The following is an 18,527-nucleotide window of genomic DNA, read 5'->3' as shown; positions in this document are numbered from 1 at the left end:
TGCTATTGCATACCAATTTTAAATTTATTTCGTTCTGAAGTTTTATTTTTGAACACAGTTGGGATGTTTTATTTTCGAATCTTAATACTTATTTTAGACGACTAGTTTAGAAGACGACTTCCAAACTAGGATACGAGAATAAGTAGAAAATATCGAGTGAAAATGCATTAGAAAGAAGGAAGAGTGCAACCAGAAAGAATGAAGTGGGTCATAAACAAAGATAAAAAGTGGTAACTCCACGAAAGAGGTTAGAGAGTGAAACTCTGAAAACGTATGCTAAGGGCTAGTTTTCATATCCCTATATTCTATCTTCCCCTTTTTTCCCAGAATGTCTCAATGAAGATGGAGAACATGTGTTTAGTTTTAGAAGAAGAGTTGCTGTTTAAGCTCCTCCTATTTTTTGGAATGGACCAATCAGATCTTGAACTGGAAAGGTGTAATGACAGTGACCTTGATCAAACCAGAGCAAAACTTTCAGCATCAGGTTTTCAACTGAATCGGCATTATGTGAATTTTTTGGACTTTGAGCTGAAGGAAGTAAATCATTTTCTCAAATTATTACCTAAATTTTAGTTAAAACTAGATGAACAAAATCTAATTAAGTTTATGGTACTCGCATACATGCAGAGAGAGTGAGTTTCTGATCATTCAAAAGGGGGCTCGAAAAATTTCCCGATTTTTTATAGAGCGGAGGTATGGTAAAAGTTCTAAATATTATGATAAGACATGCACTTTTTTTAACTGGAACATCCCCCTCTGCAAAAGAAATGTTCTCGCTCTTTTAAAAGGGATATGATTTGAATATACAGACATAAATTTTATAAGGTAAAAACCTTAAAGATGCAGTAGGTGTTTCCACAAATCCTAATTTATTATTGAAAGTGGTAACAAAGGGCTAGGCTCACGTAGCTGATTTCGGGAACCGAATTCAGCAAGGGTGTATTCCACGTCGAGTGATAATAATTAATTATGGTAAGAGGCGGGGCTTAGTGACGTTTTTCGATGATTATCCATCATTAATTACGTTCTAGACAAGGAATTTAATTGGGCTTTAGAGCTTTAGGCATGTAATTAATCATACTTAATTATTATCGTAAATTAATCGTAATTAATTATGATTAATCACCGAAAAACGTTACTAACCCCCGCCTCTTAGCATCATTAATTATAATCACTCGATGTGTAATACACCCTTGCTGAAATTGGTTCCAGGAATCAGCTACGTGTGCCGAGCCCTTAACCCTCAAGAAGAAGCGAAAAATGATGAAACTATTTGAAGTAATTGTGATTGAAATAGTCTATAATTGGTAAAAGGGATGCCTCTTACATTTTGTTGTACTCTTTTTGGCCTTATGATATAGGCTGGATAGTGCTTCTTTCAAGAAACGAAACAAATCAAAGGGAATCCAATCTCTATTAGTGCAGGAAGCACCGAGAGTGGCTCCGGGAAGCTCTATGGCTCCACATGGTGTTGAATCAAATTTTCTAGATTTGTATTTCGATCAAACGGTCGACAATTGTCAAATTATTTGTCAATTGACAATTGTCAAAGTGTCAAACGGTGTCAAATTATTGAAATAGCTCATTCTAAAGCAACGGATTCATTGATACATTTTAGCGGAAAGGTGGAATATACCCATTGAAATTGGAATCCTTTAAGGTTTTTAGACTTAGAATATTCAAGGCATGAGACTTCTTCCCCTAATCAATTTCTTCAATTATTGTCATTGAAATTCTTGAATTTTTGTTAACTTTCAATTGTGTATGCGTTTGAATAAAGGCATTCCAAAATTTTATATTGATTAGTAAAAAATCAATTAGTATATTTTCTTTTAATTGAATTTCCGATGGCTAGTAGAAAACATCTGTTTTATTCTTGTTTTTAATTCTTGTTTTGTCTTTTCATCAAACTAACTCAGTTTATTTTAAAAAGTTTTTTTTGAATTTTTGTTCTTTTCGAGTAATTCTAAACCAAAAACTAAAGGCAAGCTACATAAATTATTTGGTTTAATCTTAAAAATCGATCTTTTTTTGTGTTTTTTCCCAATAGTAATCCCTTAAAACAAAGCTGAACTTTAATAAAGCCGCCTTGCGACCAAGAGTCTTTCAACCTAAAGATAAAAAATCATATGTGTTATATCCGAATTGCAGAAAAAACAAATTATAATTCATTTCAACCCGGAACTGAAATCCCGAAGATGGTTATTTTATTGTAGGGTTACTTCCCTCAAAAGTAATTTGAAAGCAAACTGGTTATTTCAAGGTCCAGAAACTGCAAAACTGCAAAGATTCATAGCCTAGAAATTGTAATTCCAGAAATTATAAACGTCTGGATAGTCTAGAAATTGTAATTTCTTTCTGGTCAGTTGGTTCCTAGTCAGTTAGGTCCAAAGACTGAAATGGGTCATGATTATTTTTTTTATTATTTGTATTGCCTAGTCACTTTATCATAGGGTTACTTTCCTCGAAAGTAGTTTAAAAGTAAACTGGTTATTTCAATGTCCAGAAACTGCAAAACTGCAAAAATTCATAGCCTAGAAATTGTAATTCCATAAATTGTAATTGTCTGGATAGTCTAGATATTGTAATTTCTTTCTGGTCGGTTGGTTCCTAGTCAGTTAAGTCCAAAGACTGAAAAGGGTCTTGATTCTTTTTTTTGATCATTTATATTTGTCCAATTAGATATGTTTTTCAGGTTTGCTTAAGCTATTTAACGGCAATTCGACTCCCTCCAGAGCTATCTAAGCTCAAAAGACAGCATGAATTCAATCTCGTACCTCGATTTGAAAATGCTGAGCTTCAACTTGAGCCATTCAAGAGACAGCATATTTTGAAACGGCAAACTTTCTTATTGATTCTGTCAAGGAACATTATACAAAGGTTAGTTCTTAAGCGATTTTTTTTTTAATTGTATCATTTTTGCAAGGTAGTGGGACGTGTAGCGCTGGAGATATATTTTTCTTCCTACGTGGGTGGATTCAAACCTTCATTGTTTTGGCTAAAAGGAGAATTTAATGAAAATCCACTTTTGGATCAATTTAAAAAAAGCATTTTGAAGAAATATATAAAGCTAAACTAAACCAAATATCAGAAATAATGTTACGCAATTAATCAAATTTATGAGAACTTACTTGCTGGAAATGTACTTATGAAGTCAAACTTACCGAAAATAATACAAAATTTTATAACATTTCTATTTTTTTATTTTGATAAATCCAAAGTTACTGGGAATTCCATGAAAAAGTATCGTTATGTAATAATAAAACATTTTGATCTCATTATTTCTTTTATATCTTAGTTATTATGATGATTTTCTTTTTTTTGTTGCTATTTTTTGGGGAGTTTGAGGCGATGTGTTGTTTTTATGTTTTTTCTAATAGCTATGTTAAATTAATAAAATAAATAAAAGTGAAATGTTTGATTTTATGTTTAATGCTTGAGCCATCTTCTCAGAACGAGAATTCATTCGGGTTCAGATGAGACTTTGTATTCAAAGAAATGAAGCCGTCTATGTCAACAGAATTTTTATTTTATTTAGCAAGGCATTAAGTCGAATTTATTATAATAAAAAAATACTGTCTTTTTCTTTTAAGTTTTAATTTAGTGGCTGCAATAATTTTATTTATGTGTACTATTTTGACTCACATGAAATCTCTCTCAAAATTTCTAAAAATAGTTTGATACAGTGACTTTCTTGGTGCACCTTTGGGCTTTGTTCAAGATCTAAATGAAGGGGTGTGGAATCTTGTTGTTGATGGAGATGTGGAAGGATTGTTCCGAAACGTGGCACATGGAGTATCAAATTCGACGGTGAAACTAACCGGTAATGCCATTTTTTTTGTATATCTAGTAAATATTATCAGCTTGTTAGCTGCTTACTCAGTAGATTCATAACCTAGTTATACTTCACGAAGTGCATTGTACTTCACAAAGTGCATCCGGTTTTAATGTTTTTATGATCTGGAAGACGGCAAGTGTTGAGATATTAAGTTTATGGGTGTGTGGTGCTGAGATATATACCTATTCCTGTATTACACAAGGTGTTTACAAACTGTCATCGGCTGTAAATTTGTCTTGACTGTACTGAGCGTGAAGCACAAAGGACATCAAAATAAAAACAAGTAAAAAACATTAACTAAAAAATTAAAACATGGGCACCCTGGATCCTCTAAGATCTTTTCATATCTGAAAACTGCTCATTTTCTAAGTTTTTTGGTGTTGTTACAAAACTATGAAGATTTTAGGGGAGCGTCACATGTTTTTAATTGTTGCCTTGCTGAACCGTAAAAAGAAACATGAAATAATTAATTATATTAAATTGAAAAACGTTCAGAAACTAATTAAAAAAACAAACAAGTTTTTTTTAACTGAAAGTAAGGGGTGACATTAAAACTGAAAACGAACGGAAATTATTCTATATATGAAACGGGCCTTCCCCTCCTCAACGTCTCGCTCTTTACTCTGAAGTTTGACTCTTTGTCACAACTCTATTTTTTAAACAACCAAAAGTTTAGCGTAAAGAGCGATGCATTGAGGAGGAGACAGCCCTTTTCATATTTTCTGTTTGTTTTAAGTTTTAATGTCGCTCCTTACTTTCATTTTAAAGAACTTCCTTGTTTTTTTTTCTTTTCAATTTAGTTTCTGAAAGTTTTTCAACTAATGCAGGCTCGAATTTGGCTCACCGTACATGGAAAATTAAAACAAAATTTTCATATTGATTATGTCATATTTATGCAATATATGAAGGGTTGCCCCCTCCTCAATAGCTTGCTCTTTACGTTAAAATGCCGGTAAATCTGGCTCACCATCTATGAAATAGACCCCTCCCCTTCACGGAAAACTCCTCTATGGATATTTCATCCAACATAAAGTACACCCTCCGTCAAATTCCTCCCAGACAGTTCCATCTTCGCTGAGAATTCCCCCTCCCTGTAAAATTGCTTGGGGCCATTTACTCTGAAAGATTCTCCTTAGCATTCTTTCATTTGAATAAGACTTTTCGAATAAGACTTAGTAACAATTTGAATAAGACTCTAATCGGTTTCTCGATCACTCCAGAAATGCCCCCTTCCGTGGAAGTCACTTCCCTGAAAACAAAACATGCTGAAAAAAGCGTCTGGGTAATCTCCCCGGAACAACTCCACATAAAAAAAGTTAGCAAAGAGAATGTAAGACAATTAAAAAGAATTTCGTATAGTAATTCTGTCAAACCCCCAAATGTAACATTTCTCCTATCCCTCCCAAAGGAAGATTCTCCCCGTGTTCCTCACTACCCCTGTACACCCCCACCCCCCCCCAAAAAAAAAAAAAAAAACACATGGCTGTATACTTCCCAATAACGAACAAAATGGCTATCTCAAAATTTTGATCGGGTGACTCTGGGAAAAAATGAGCGTGGAAGGGGGCCTAGTTGACCTTCGTTTTTTTGGTCACTTAAAAAGGGCACTAGAACTTTTAATTTCCGTTCGAATGAGCCCTCTCGTGATATTCTAGGACCACTGGGTCGATACTATCACCTCTGAAAAAAAAAAATAAACGTGCATCTGTGATCTTTCTTCTGGCAAAAAAATAAAATTCCGCATTTTTGTAGACGGGAGCTTGAAACCTCTACAGTAGAGTTCTCTGATATGCTGAATATGATGATGTGATTTTCATTGAGATTCTATGACTTTTAGGGGATGTTTCTCCCTTTTTCGAAAATAAGGCAAATATTCTCAGGCTCGTAACTTTGATGGGTAAGACTAAGCTTGATGAAACTTATATGCTTGAAATTAGCATGAAAATTCGATTCTTTTGATGTGTCTATTGGTATCAAAATTGGTTTTTTTTTAGAGTTTCGGTTACTATTTAGCCGGGTCGCTCCTTACTTACTCCATTATTACTTATTAGTTTGAAAGATTCAAAGATTAACCAAAGGCTCATTCCTAAAGAGTAGTTTACCGTCATAGAACGCTACAAAATATTTAAATGATTTGTGCCATAATTTTTTAATTTTTTTTTTGCCCGAGTTTTTTTTTTATTTTAAGCATGATAATAATAATAAAAATTAAATTAATGCATAAGTTTTTTTTTTCATTAGAAGTTGGTTTACATTTTTTTTTTTTTTTATGCATTAATTGCTTTTTAATTTTACAATTAAAATATTAAAAATATTATAGTTAATAAGTATTGCAGATGCATTTTTGCGATGTTTCTAATCAAATTAATTGTCTATCTAATGCAAATTAACTTGCAAGGAACGCTGGACCTGTCGTGGGTGAATTTTTTGAGAATTTTTCGGAATTTTTTCCAGGGCCTGAGAAGGATGGTCGTAGGGTAATGAAAAGGGGAATTGAAGCCATGAGAAACCATTGAAAAGGAGCCATGAAAAGCCAGTAAAGGTATAACAGTACCTCATAGGATTAGATCTAAGATTATATTATTATTATAATATATAGCAACTTATTATAATATATATTTAATAATAAAAAAAACTAATAATTTTTTTTATCTTCAAAGTTATCTTCAAAGCGCTTAAAATCATAAATATTGTGATGGATTATGATGTATTATGATGATTTGAAGAACCTAACCTGAGTAATGATTTAAAACCCTTTAAATGGTTTTAATAAGTTTTACGATATAGAGAAATTACCAAGTGAAGTACATAAAGGCATAGCCCTATTTGTGACTAGTTACGCTTCGTTCTGGAAAGCTTATGTAACAATATGATTGGAATCACAATCTACTGCTTATGTGAAAGTTAGCTATTTGAAAAAAATTCAATAGGTTCGTTATAACCAGCAATAGCGTACATTTGATGGAAATCTCCTGGGCTAAACTACAATAAAGCGGATCCTTATATCTCAATCAATGATATACAACAACAACGATAGTGCTTTCATGACAAGTGACGGAAGCTACGTTTAACTGTTCCCTATGGTTGTCAAACTTAACCAAGAAACCCATTGATACAAACAGTAAGAGAAATTAACGCCATATTTACCCCAGAGGTACCACTGCTTGAAATAAAACACATATGGATTAAACATCTGTAAAGAGAAAGTATGGAGATATCTACGACCGTAAGATATAGTACCAGAACTCGAATACCAAAGAAATTAAAAATAATTCTGTGCCAGAAATTCCCAAAACAAACTCTGAAAAATAAAAAGTTGAAAAACAAACAAACCCGAATCTCTATCTTAAGTCTTTTCATAATTACAATCAATGTTAGTTTTCTTCGATACATGCTGGCCTGTTGATATTATTGAACTAAATCTATGCTTAGATTTTTGTTTAGGTGTACCTTAAATAACAGTTTACAGATTTTCGATATGTTTACCAATGTGAATTACGAACTAAGGCTGTTCCATATATAAACAGACTTAAAACTATACAGCATTTTCAAACAAGAAGGCCAAAATAACTTTAGTAGAAAGTAATAAAAATTAGTAAAAATGTTGCTTTATCCAAACATCTTACGACGGTAAAGATATCAGAAATAATACGTCACCATAAAATTGGGTAAATTGAAAGTGCCGAAAATTATACCTTCACACGTCGATTTAAAATCAAAGTTTCCCACTTATATCAAAATAAACGAATGTTTTCAAAAATGCCATTATTTATCACAAAGTTAAGGTGTTTAAAATTCCAAAATTTGCAAATTAATCTGTGCTAAAATCTCAAAAATACTTTTAAATCACGAATTTACTGTGACTGTTTAGTAATAATCTGTGACAAGACCACTTTACCATTTTCGTCGATTATGCGGTCATCGCAAAAAGTGACACAATCTTTTTCTGTCATAAAAAAAAATCGCATTATTTCTTTGTTTTTTTTTTTCCATTGATTGTTTTTAATGTGAAAAAAACTTTCTTTTTTTTTCGTCGTTGCAAAAACTTATTTTTAGGCCCTAAAAGAGTGTTTTTTTTTGTCATCGGGCAACGTCTCATGATATTTGTGTATCATTAAAAAAGTGCCAGTTTGTATATGTAGCAGTTTAGTCTGTTGTACGCATTCTTCCATCAAGAAATTCTCCATCGCTGCAATTTTCCACGAATGGAATTTTCTCTGAGACGTCTAAAAATGTTGTCCTCGGTGAGAATAATTTATGGTGGAACGAAATCTTACTTGGTGCGCGTTGGGAGTGCGAAGGGGCCCACAATAGATATGGAGATGGAAAGTTTTTAGTTGAAAATAAAAACAATGATACTGACAATAAAAATGTGATGAGAATAGTTTATTTTATTTTAAGTTTTATAATATATATCATTTAAATAAAGGCTTTAATATATATATATATATATATATATATATATATATATATATATATATATATATATATATATATATATATATATATATATATATATATATGTATGCTTTATGTTTTAGCTTTATGTTTAATAGAAAGGAGAAAGGACTTGTACAAGAATTATCTGAGTGATAGATCGCATGAAAACAAAAGAAATGTAAAGAAAGTGGAGAAAGCATTGAAATATGAACTAAGGAGGTGTGAAGTGGAGGCCTTGGATAAAATTGCCGAGGATTTAGAAGATGCAGCTAAACGGCCTAATAGTGAAATATTGTACTGACATGTTAACAAATTGAGAAGTAATTGGCAATCCGGACTTGTTCCAGTTAAAAATAAGAATGGGGTGGTAATTAGCGATAAGGCAAAGCTAAAACAAGATGGGCCGAACATTTTGAGAACTTGCTTGACCGAGATAGAGTTGCAGGAAAATATATAGAGGAAAATGAAAAAGTTTGTGATACCTTGGATGTGAAGGAAGATTTGTTTTGTGAGGAGGAATTAGCAACAGTACTAAAAGGATTAAAAAATAATAAGGCTCCAGGTGCAGATAGGGTGGTAAATGAGTTTCTTAAATATGGTGGCTCTGAGGTTAGAAATAAGTTATTGAAGATTATGAATATGATTTTTGAAAAAGGGGAAATACCTAACGATTTTAGGAAAACCTTAATTAAGCCACTTCATAAGAAAGGGGATAAAAGTGAGTGTGGTAATTATCGAGGCACTAGTCTGGTCTCTTTAGGCAGTAAATTGCTTAGTAATATGATACTTTTTAGACTGAGAGATGCCTTAGACAAAGTTTTAAGAGAAGAGAATTGCGGTTTTAGAAAATGTAGAGAATGTGTTGACGAAATTTTCACTCCCAGGTTAATAATTGAGAAGTGACTAAGTTTTCAAACACCTTTGGTCCTCAGTTTTATAGATTATAAGCAAGCGTTCGATTCTGTTGATAGAAGAGCTTCAGTAAAGGTCTTATCCTTGTATGGTATACCAGACAAAGGCATTAGAGTGATTAGCGCTATGCACGAGAATAACATTAGTGCGATCAAGATCGGAAATTATGTTAGTAGCTGGTTTCGTATCCCCCTTTGTATGGATGATTTTGATGGACTTTGTTTTAAGGTGCAAAGGAAAGGCATTGGGAGAACACGGACTCAAATGGGGAGGAAAAAGTCTCCTGGAGTTCGATTATGCTGATGATTTAAGCATCCTAGATGAAAGTGTGAGCAAAATGAATGAAGTTTTAGAGGTTTTGCGAGTTCAGGGTGCTAGAATTGATCTGAAAATTAATGTTAGGAAGACTAAGTCACTAAGGCTAGGAATAAGTGAAGATGAAAAGGTGACGTTGGGTAATGAAAAGATTGATCAGATGGGAAGTTTCACTTACCTTGGTAGTATTATTAGTAAAGATGGTGGGAGCAGTGAAGATGTTCAAATTAGAATAGCCAAGGCTCAGGGTATTTGTTCACAGTTAAAAAAAGTTTGGAAGAATAGGAAGATAAGTCTGTAAACCAAGATTAGAATATTAGAAGCTACAGTGATGACAGTGGTCAAATATGGCTCTGAAGCATGGACGCTCCGAAAAGCGGATGAAGATTTGCTAGATGTTTTCCAGAGAAATTGCTTAAGGATTGTTCTGGGCACCCGGCTGACTGACCGTATTTCAAACAATAGGCTATACGAAAAATGTGGTTCAATACCGCTTTCTAGGTCTATAATGAAAGACAGATTGCCGAAGATTGTTCTTTTCGGCCAACCATCTAGGGCTAAACGGAAAGCAGGTCGTCCCCGTCTGGGGTGGGAGGACGGCATAAAGAAAGATTTAAAGGACCTGGGAACTTCGTGGGCGGGTGTAAAAAGGGAGGCTTTGAATAGATTGGGGTGGATGAGGAGCGTGCGTAGCTGTGTTGGCCTCAGGCGGCTTGGCGCTGCGATGAGTTGTTAGTAGTAGTATATGCAGGACAACAACAGATACAAACAATGGCAATTTGTCCAATGAAAGAAACAAAACGCCACATTAACCTTTGATAGTTTCTCCGATGGCATAAAAGACTATAACACTTTTAGGAATGACAGAAAAAGAATGACGTTTCTTCCATCGACAATAAGCTGCATTTTTTAGACAAAACAACACACATTTGTTATTCTGTACGTTTTTAACAAACAGTTTGGTGATCTTCTACCCACTTTGGAGACCTCCGGCTTTTCATTTATCCCTGCCTCCCCTTCCTCTGGACGATAGTAAAAAACAATTTTTTTTTTTTACCTGTGCTCCGTCAAATGTAACCTGACCAACAGTGATAATGTAACAAGATATAATCATTGACTGAATATAAGTTCAAATTTTGCGTTAGCTTCTCATTATCTATTTTTTTTAGGAACACTTTCAAATACTTTAGGGGTGGTAACAATGGATTCTCGTTCCGAAGAAGAGAGACGGAGAAGACTTCGTGGATTGAGCGGCTCTTCTACTGACTGTGTAGTTGCTGGTTTGGAGAGTTTCAAATACGGAATCAATGGTGGATTTACCTCCATTTTCACACAGACCTATGAAGGCACGGTCAATGACGGATTAAGGATACGTTCTCCTATTCTTTTCGGGTTTGCCGGGTTCCAATATAAGTCGAATTTCACTTGTTCTATTGCCAACGAATGAAAAGAAAATTTGAGAGCATTCGATTGGATTGCTTCCTGTTCGTTTCAGGGTTGAAGAATTCTTTCCCCGGCTGCAAATTTTTTTCTCAGTATAAGTATTAGCCTCCTCTTTATCAAAGGTAAAGAATATTCTTTTAGACTTTACGGTCCCTACCGGTGGAGCTGATCTCCGTTTCATTGCTCTTCAGCCAGAAGGTGAAATGAGGGGGGCTGGGGGCTAGCCATCCTGTGCCTTCGCACGCCCTTCCTGATTACGTTCCCCAGATTTCTCCAGGTGCCCATTTATAGTTGGATGGGGCTCTTGTTTATGGGCAGGCAAAAAGTGTATTTCCCACTTGTATATATTTTTTGAAAGGATTGTTTTTAATCAAAGGATTGTTTTTAATCAAAGGATTGTTTTTAATCAAAGGATTGTTTTTTGTCTTTGAAGATTTCAGAGAATTTCGCCTTCAATTATTATCAGCTGGAATGAATATAGCCAAGTTACTTGATTGCTTCTGCTTGTATAAAATTATCTTCTTAAGTATAATCTAGCTTTGTCATAATTATTTTATTTTGAAGAACTTTGTGGTGCTACTTATACATAATTTGAGATTTGAAGCAGGAAGGCCTACTAAGATATTTCTAAGAAAAAGGTCCCAGCAAACGTATTGACGGAGTTAGAACAGTTTGAATTTTTTTTTTTTTTTTTTTTTTTTTTTTTTTTTTTTTAGAACAACTATTGAAAGAAAATCTGGCTGAAAAGCGTTTTCCAACTTTGCCAAATCTTGCGCTCGGAAGGAAGATCATTTAATATCCTTGTTGGTAGTTTTTAATTTCTTATTATGGCGAATGTTTATATTTCATCGTTTGGGATTAACTGCTTCATCCCTCGCGTTTTCTTATGTCCTTTTTAAACACAATTCCGCAAAAATCGCTAATCTCTTAAATTCCTTGGACAATTTTTTTTTGTTTTGTAATAAACTGCTCCACTCCTCCCGTTTTTAATATCCCTTTTAAACGCGATTTGCCGAAAAAAAAAATCTGATCTCCTAAATTTCCCTAAACAATTTCATTGTTTTCGATAAACTGCTCAACTTCTTCTACAAGAGTGAGTTTAAGAGAGAAAAAAACGGGTTGATTTAAACAAAGCAGTGACAGGCGGATTAAAACGTACTAAAAACAAAAGCAACCACAAAACATTAATTAATAAAAAACTCATAATATTTTGACTCCACATCCGGGAGCCTTTATCACCAGAAAAAAAGAGAAACAAGGAAAAAATCTTAGTTAATCATCTAAAGAAAAAGACAAAGAACAACACAAACAACAGAGGAAAATGAACAAAACACAAGACAAATAAAACTCACATCTTAATAAAACTTTCAAAGTAGGGCAACAACTGTAATCACAGATAAGACACCAAAATCTTCAGATATTTTTGGATCAGATTGGCAAATATGATCTATCAAAAATAAGATACTATTTTTATTTGAACGAAAACAAAACCCAGGTAACCACCCCTGATTAAATTTATAGGTTAAAATCCTTGAACTGTTTAGATGTGGCAATCAGGTCAACGAAACTCATGTAATATAAACTGAGTGAATTTTTTGATTTGCAAGTTTAGCTGCCGTTTGTTGACTCCTGCCAGCTTTGACCTTATCTTGACTATCGCTTACATGGTTGTCAGCTGTTTGATGACTATTATTTAAATTACCCCCACTGTTATAAAATTTTACTTGCACCTTAATTAAATTATTATAAATTGAACTAATTTTGTCATCCCCTTCGTGTCTGTTAAGACTCTATTAATCCCCCCATAGATTTTTCTCCTAATTTCAATAATTCCTCTAAAGCTTTGTAAGAGACCTAGAGATGTGCTATAATTTTAGTTTGGTCAAACAATATATTATGATGAGAAAAGTCAAATTAATGTTCTGCCATAGCTGATCCAAGCGTTTCTGGGTTTTGATTATATTTTAGCGAACAGCCAGTGGCATTTTTGTGTTTCTGTAGCCTATTTTATAAATTTTATTGTGTCCTTCCTACATAAAATTTACCACAAGCATACGGAATTATGTATACTCCCCTTTGTATGTTTTTGGAACCTTATGTTTTCCATTATTTAGTAACGAGCCAATAGTTTGTCGAAATTTAAATGCTGTTTTTATATTTTGCTTGCTTAGTTCTATTCTTAATTTCTGTGACAACTCTGGGACGTACGGCAAAGCTATTTAATGTGTTTGTTGATTCGACCCATCATCTTCCGTTAACTTTTTTCCCGTTTTTCAATTATTTGAGAGATCATCTTTTCAGGATATCCATTACCTATTAAAATATCCTTGATTAAAATTAGTTAATTAATTATGTAATATGGTAATACTAATTTTGATACCCCATTAACTCAAAAAATAACTACTCCCCTTCTTTTTACTTGGATTGGGTGATTTGACATGAAAGACAAATAACGGTTGTTGTTGGTCCTTTTAGTTTAAATTGAAAATGCTAAATCATTATTATTTCCATAAATCCAGATATCTAAAAACGGTAACTTATTCTCAGCGTCTTTTTCAATTGCAAACATTAATTCCCCTCCTAAAAAATTTAAACATTTTAGAAAACCTCTAATTTCTTAATCCCCGTAGTTCCAAATAACTAAAATATCATCCATGCATCTTTCCCAAAATTTAGGTTTTAAGAAATATATTTCTAAATCTAAAGTTTCTACATTCTCTACATATATGTTTGCTAACAGCGGGATTACTGGTCCACCCGTTGGTACACCCCTAATTTGATGAAAAAAATTATCCTTAAACTTCAAATAGTTCGTATACTTACTAGCTAGTGTAACTAAATTTAATAGAGTTTTTATTTCAATTCCCGCAGATGATTCCTCCGTCTCATCTTTATATTCTTCAAGTTTTTTGGATGAAATACTAAAAGATTTATCAAAAACAATATATTTACATACAATGATTTTATACCAAAACTAAACAACCTAAATCAATTTTATATTTTAACATTTATAAACTTATTTTTCAAACACTCTGAGTTTTTATGTAAATAATTTTGGAGATATAATAAAGATTTAAGTGTCTGCTACCCATTTTTTTTTATATGTTTTCTTTTGGAGAGCAAGTGGTCGATACAATAGATCTTAGAGGAATACCTATACCTATTTTACGTGTTTTCGGCACACCGTATATTCTTGGGCAAACTGGTCCCTAAGGAAAGAATTTATAGTACATCTGAGGTGTGATATTTCCAATAGTCTAAGTTCCGCTAAGTCCTATCTTAATTTTGTTACATACGATTTAGTTGGGTCTGTACTAAACTTTTTGTAAGAATTGTTTCTATTTTTCTATCATATTCGTTTCTTACTAGAATAACTACTGTATTGCTCTTATCAGCTTTTGTTATCATTAGAGAATCATCTGTTTTTAGGTTTTTAGATGTTTTTATATCTTTAATACGTTTTTGTACGCCTTTCATAGCTTTGTTTAAATTAAACGTGGTCTTTCTTTCTTCATCTCTCTCTCTTGTAAATGTAGAAGTAGTAAAAGTGTAAATGGAATTATTTACGCATAGCCTATTGATGATTAACTAATTTTTTTCCCTTTTTTTCTGTTGATTAAGGCCCCCGGATGTGGAGTTGAAATATTTCGAGTTTTTTTTTATTAATTAATGTTTTTTTGTTTCTTTTTTTTTTAAAACGTTTTATTAAGTTTTTTACTGCTTTGATTACATTAAACGTGGTTTTTCTCTCTTAAACTTCTCTCTTTTAAATGGAAAATTAACGTGGTCTAAGAAATTATTTACTCGACTCTTCAAGGTTTTTAATCGTTTTTAAACGCAAATTAGCGAAAAAATTTGCCTCATCATTTTCATTAAGTTTTATAATAATTTTATAAACATCTGTTAGCTGATTTTGAATTTTGACTTTCTATATTATCTACTTATTTATGAAATTTAACCAACCTGATTTTGTTCTTTGCAATTTTTTCGCTTAAATTTGTTAAAATATTTTCAAATGGACTGTATTGCACATTGATTCAATTTATAGAGAAAAAAATTGTCTTGATGATCTCCTGGACTCTTCCTGCAAGCTACTTTCCAATTTTTGCTGTAATTTTTTAGCAGTTAATCAAAACAATCCAGAGAAGTGGGAATTAAGATAAACATGTATGCTCTATGAACTTTATTGAATAGATCTTTCTGTTCTTTTTTTTTTCTGTTGTTTTTTTTCTAACAAGTAGTCCATATGTTTTTTTTTTAATATTTTGAATGCTACATCCAAAAAACTTTATAATAAAATAATTAGGTTTTTATTTTTATCACACATTTATAAAAGAGTTGTGCATTGAATATCCATTTCAAATCCTTATCCATTTCTTATATATCAATTCTTTAATTTAGGGAGCTATTACTGGCCTTGGACGTGGGATCGTTGGTACAGTTGCAAAACCAACAATTGGAATGCTAGATCTGGCCGCTGGAACGGCTGCAGCTATTAGGAATTCTAGTCGTAGGTCAGTTCCTCCCCTAACTTATATATATATATATATATATATATATATATATATATATATATATATATATATATATATATATATATATATATATATATATATATATATATATATATATATTCTTTTTTAATAGTTCTATTTTAGTTCCTGAATCAAATGGCTGGTTCAACATTGTTCTGACGATTATAAATATCAAATTTGACCTTTTATTACTTAATTTTTTTGTTTATCAAATTGTATTGTATTGCGTGTATATTAGCCAAGAATACTGTGCTTTAAACTTTTTTTTTATTGTAATTACCTATTACTTGATAAATTATAGGAAACGACTTATAGCCACTTAGTTCATAGGCTTGAATGAATAGGGTCTTTGAAATTGTGGGGATCGGCGGTTCCCCTGTACCTGAGTTTTTCTGAGATTTTCTGATTTTACCGTAGAGAAAATTCGTTCTCCGATTTATCCCCGAAAATTAACGTTAATAAAATTGAATAATTTTTTTTTTCTGTGTTACCATTAGTGTATTTACGAACTAATTAACACATAAAAGTATAGTTTAGGGTGGCTTTGGAATAATGGCATCTACTAAACAATAAAACGCATATTCGTAGATTGAAAATACAGCAATCGACGCAATTACTACGTACAAAATTGGAAGTACTATATAGGAACTATTAATGAATATGTAATAATTGAAACAGAAATATTTTTCTTTTTTAAATCATCAGTACTTAGACTATACATATTTTACTGCGCTCTCGCTTTATCGGTTTCGTTTATTCAACAAAAAAGTTTTGTTTTATATCAAACAGTTCGTGGGAACGAACCGTTAGTAACGAGTGACTCGGCCCAAGGGTAACTGAAACTCTAAAAACCGAAATCTTTATAACAACTAATTAATTAAAGTCTTGGCTTTTTAAGCTGATTCCAAATATATAAAGTTCATTAAGTTTAATGTTACCGATCGAAAGCGTGTATGGAGCCAGAGGAAATTTGCCCGATTTTTTTAAAGGTGGAAGCACCCCCAAAAAGTCGGGGTGATCTGAATGAAAATCATGTCACTATATTCCGCATACTAGGAAACCTTTCTGTAGAGGTTTCAAGCTCCTATCTACAAAAATATAGAATGTTGTATTTTTTGCCTGACTTCAAGTTTTGTGAAGTTTTATAGTCCTGTAATGATTTACAGTTCTGTAAAGTTTTTTTTTGTAATAATATTGTATAATATTGCCAAGCAAAATAATATAGCTAAGTCTAGCCTATACACCTGCCTATTTTTCTTTTTTTTTTTGAATATAACGTATTTTAGAAATTTTCTTAAAAAAATTATCATAAATAAAATTTAGAATAGGGATAAATACTTTTATTATACAGTGAGACTAAAAATCACAAAGTTTGCTGGATATTTCGATCAAATATACAGTGAACGTCATTCTGGTGATGACGGTCACTGTCCATGTGACCGAAATATCCAGTATATTTTGTGATAGCTATTGCCGCTGTCTAATCAATTGATTTATCCCTATTCGAACTTTTATTTATCGCCAAGGCAAGCCAGTGTGGTCTTCGAAATTATCTAAAAAATTATCATAAATAACAACGAAAGAAAGTACATTACTTATGACAAGGGGGGTCGAACTTCGGTCACTGTTGCTGCTGGGCGTGGCTTTATCCATTCCGCTGTCACAAGTTAATTATTTTGGATATTTAGATAATACACGAAATGGATACGGAAGAGAAGCAGTTCATCTTGAGAAAAATGGAGTGATAAAATAGCTGTATAGGGTAGGGAACTGTAAGTTGTCAATTCAGAGTTCTTGGAAACGACAATCTCAATGGTGTATCTTACATTTTAAATTGACGTAGTTTTCGAGAGCTTTCGTGCTCTTTGTTTGAAATTCTCCAAAATTTGCCCGCCTTGTGGTTTGACATACTTCTTCACAACGTTCTTCTACTACTTGATCTGGGCTCCCATTTTTTTTTTCATGAGGAAGAAGGCACTGTCGTAAGGAGTTGGTGTATTAGGGTTCCGCTGGGTGTCGTATACTCGTATTACACGGCCAAACCACTTCAGACGTCTTTTCTTTATTATATTTGACACAATAAGTGTTGTGAAGTGTATTTTATGGTATGTGGGTGTTGTAGTCGTAGATGCCTTTATTCTCCCTTTATAGGGGAGATAAACGCTGGCCCTAAGGTAATTAAACTTTGGTAGCGTGCCTTAGGCTATGACCGAACTAATGAGGTGTACCGATTGGGTATGTTCGAGGGGTTAAAGGTAGATCGTAGAGAGGTTTTCTAAAATACAATACTTATATTCAATATACATATAATAATTCCAGATATAGATATTCTACTGGGACTGGCTGTCCCAAGTAGACCACAAGTCTCAGAAACTACAATAATATATAATAAGATACAGACACTTACAATGATCCGACAAGATCCCAAGGTATTTCTAACAAGAAAATAAACGGGCAGAGATTCGCCCTGGAAGTCAAAAAGTTTGTCTTTAGTCTCAAAAATCGGGGTATATATATGAAAAACTGACCACGTCCTTCCGGTACATTGACGCATTTAGCCAGTAAATTGGTTATTGAGCAAGTTCCCTCCTAGCTTAAACATTCCACGATTTGTATCTTTATCTTAACAAATGGTATCTTTAAACTTTATTTTTGCGTCTTAATATATATTTTACTCAATTAATACTTAACTAAATTAGAAAGATTTACCAAATAAGTTTAGTCTGCATATGTTCTTGAGCTCGTGGTTGCTGGTCCGTTATGACTGTCTGATGTAGCAAATAGCTCCTTGGCATTTCCGGTCTTGATCGTCTAGTTTTCGTTCTTCCTCTGCCTTTAGTTACCAGGTCTCATATCAGCATAAATGTATAGAGTGTGCGCATGTCGAGTTTTGTTTTGTGCTCAATTTCTCTTTTAAACCAAAGGGTTTTGCGCAGTTGCCCGAAAGCACACCAGGATTTGCTGAACTGAGCTTGGACCAAGCATTCGATGTTTCCCCCTTAGCATCCATAAGTGCTCCCAGATATTTGAAGTCTTTGACTCTG

At 33.0% G+C, this 18,527-nt stretch overlaps 1 protein-coding gene across 1 annotated transcript in view; it reads left to right on the top strand.

The window, feature by feature from the left end:
- LOC148942850 (intermembrane lipid transfer protein VPS13D-like) overlaps positions 1–18,527 on the top strand; it is a 192,512-nt gene that overhangs the window by 164,977 nt on the left and 9,008 nt on the right. Inside the window, 8 exon segments of the mRNA XM_089102376.1 lie at positions 328–537; positions 2,696–2,825; positions 2,828–2,880; positions 2,927–2,991; positions 3,687–3,823; positions 10,675–10,897; positions 12,493–12,520; positions 15,350–15,462. Of these exon segments, the coding sequence (XP_088958502.1) occupies positions 328–537; positions 2,696–2,825; positions 2,828–2,880; positions 2,927–2,991; positions 3,687–3,823; positions 10,675–10,897; positions 12,493–12,520; positions 15,350–15,462 (959 nt within the window).

This window comes from Artemia sp. Qi Xiang Cuo, chromosome 16 (assembly GCF_049724085.1).
Source record: "Artemia sp. Qi Xiang Cuo chromosome 16, ASM4972408v1, whole genome shotgun sequence".
Lineage (NCBI taxonomy): Eukaryota > Metazoa > Arthropoda > Branchiopoda > Anostraca > Artemiidae > Artemia > Artemia sp. Qi Xiang Cuo.
Note: the sequence above shows the minus strand (reverse complement) of the source record. Positions and strands in the feature narration are given on the sequence as shown.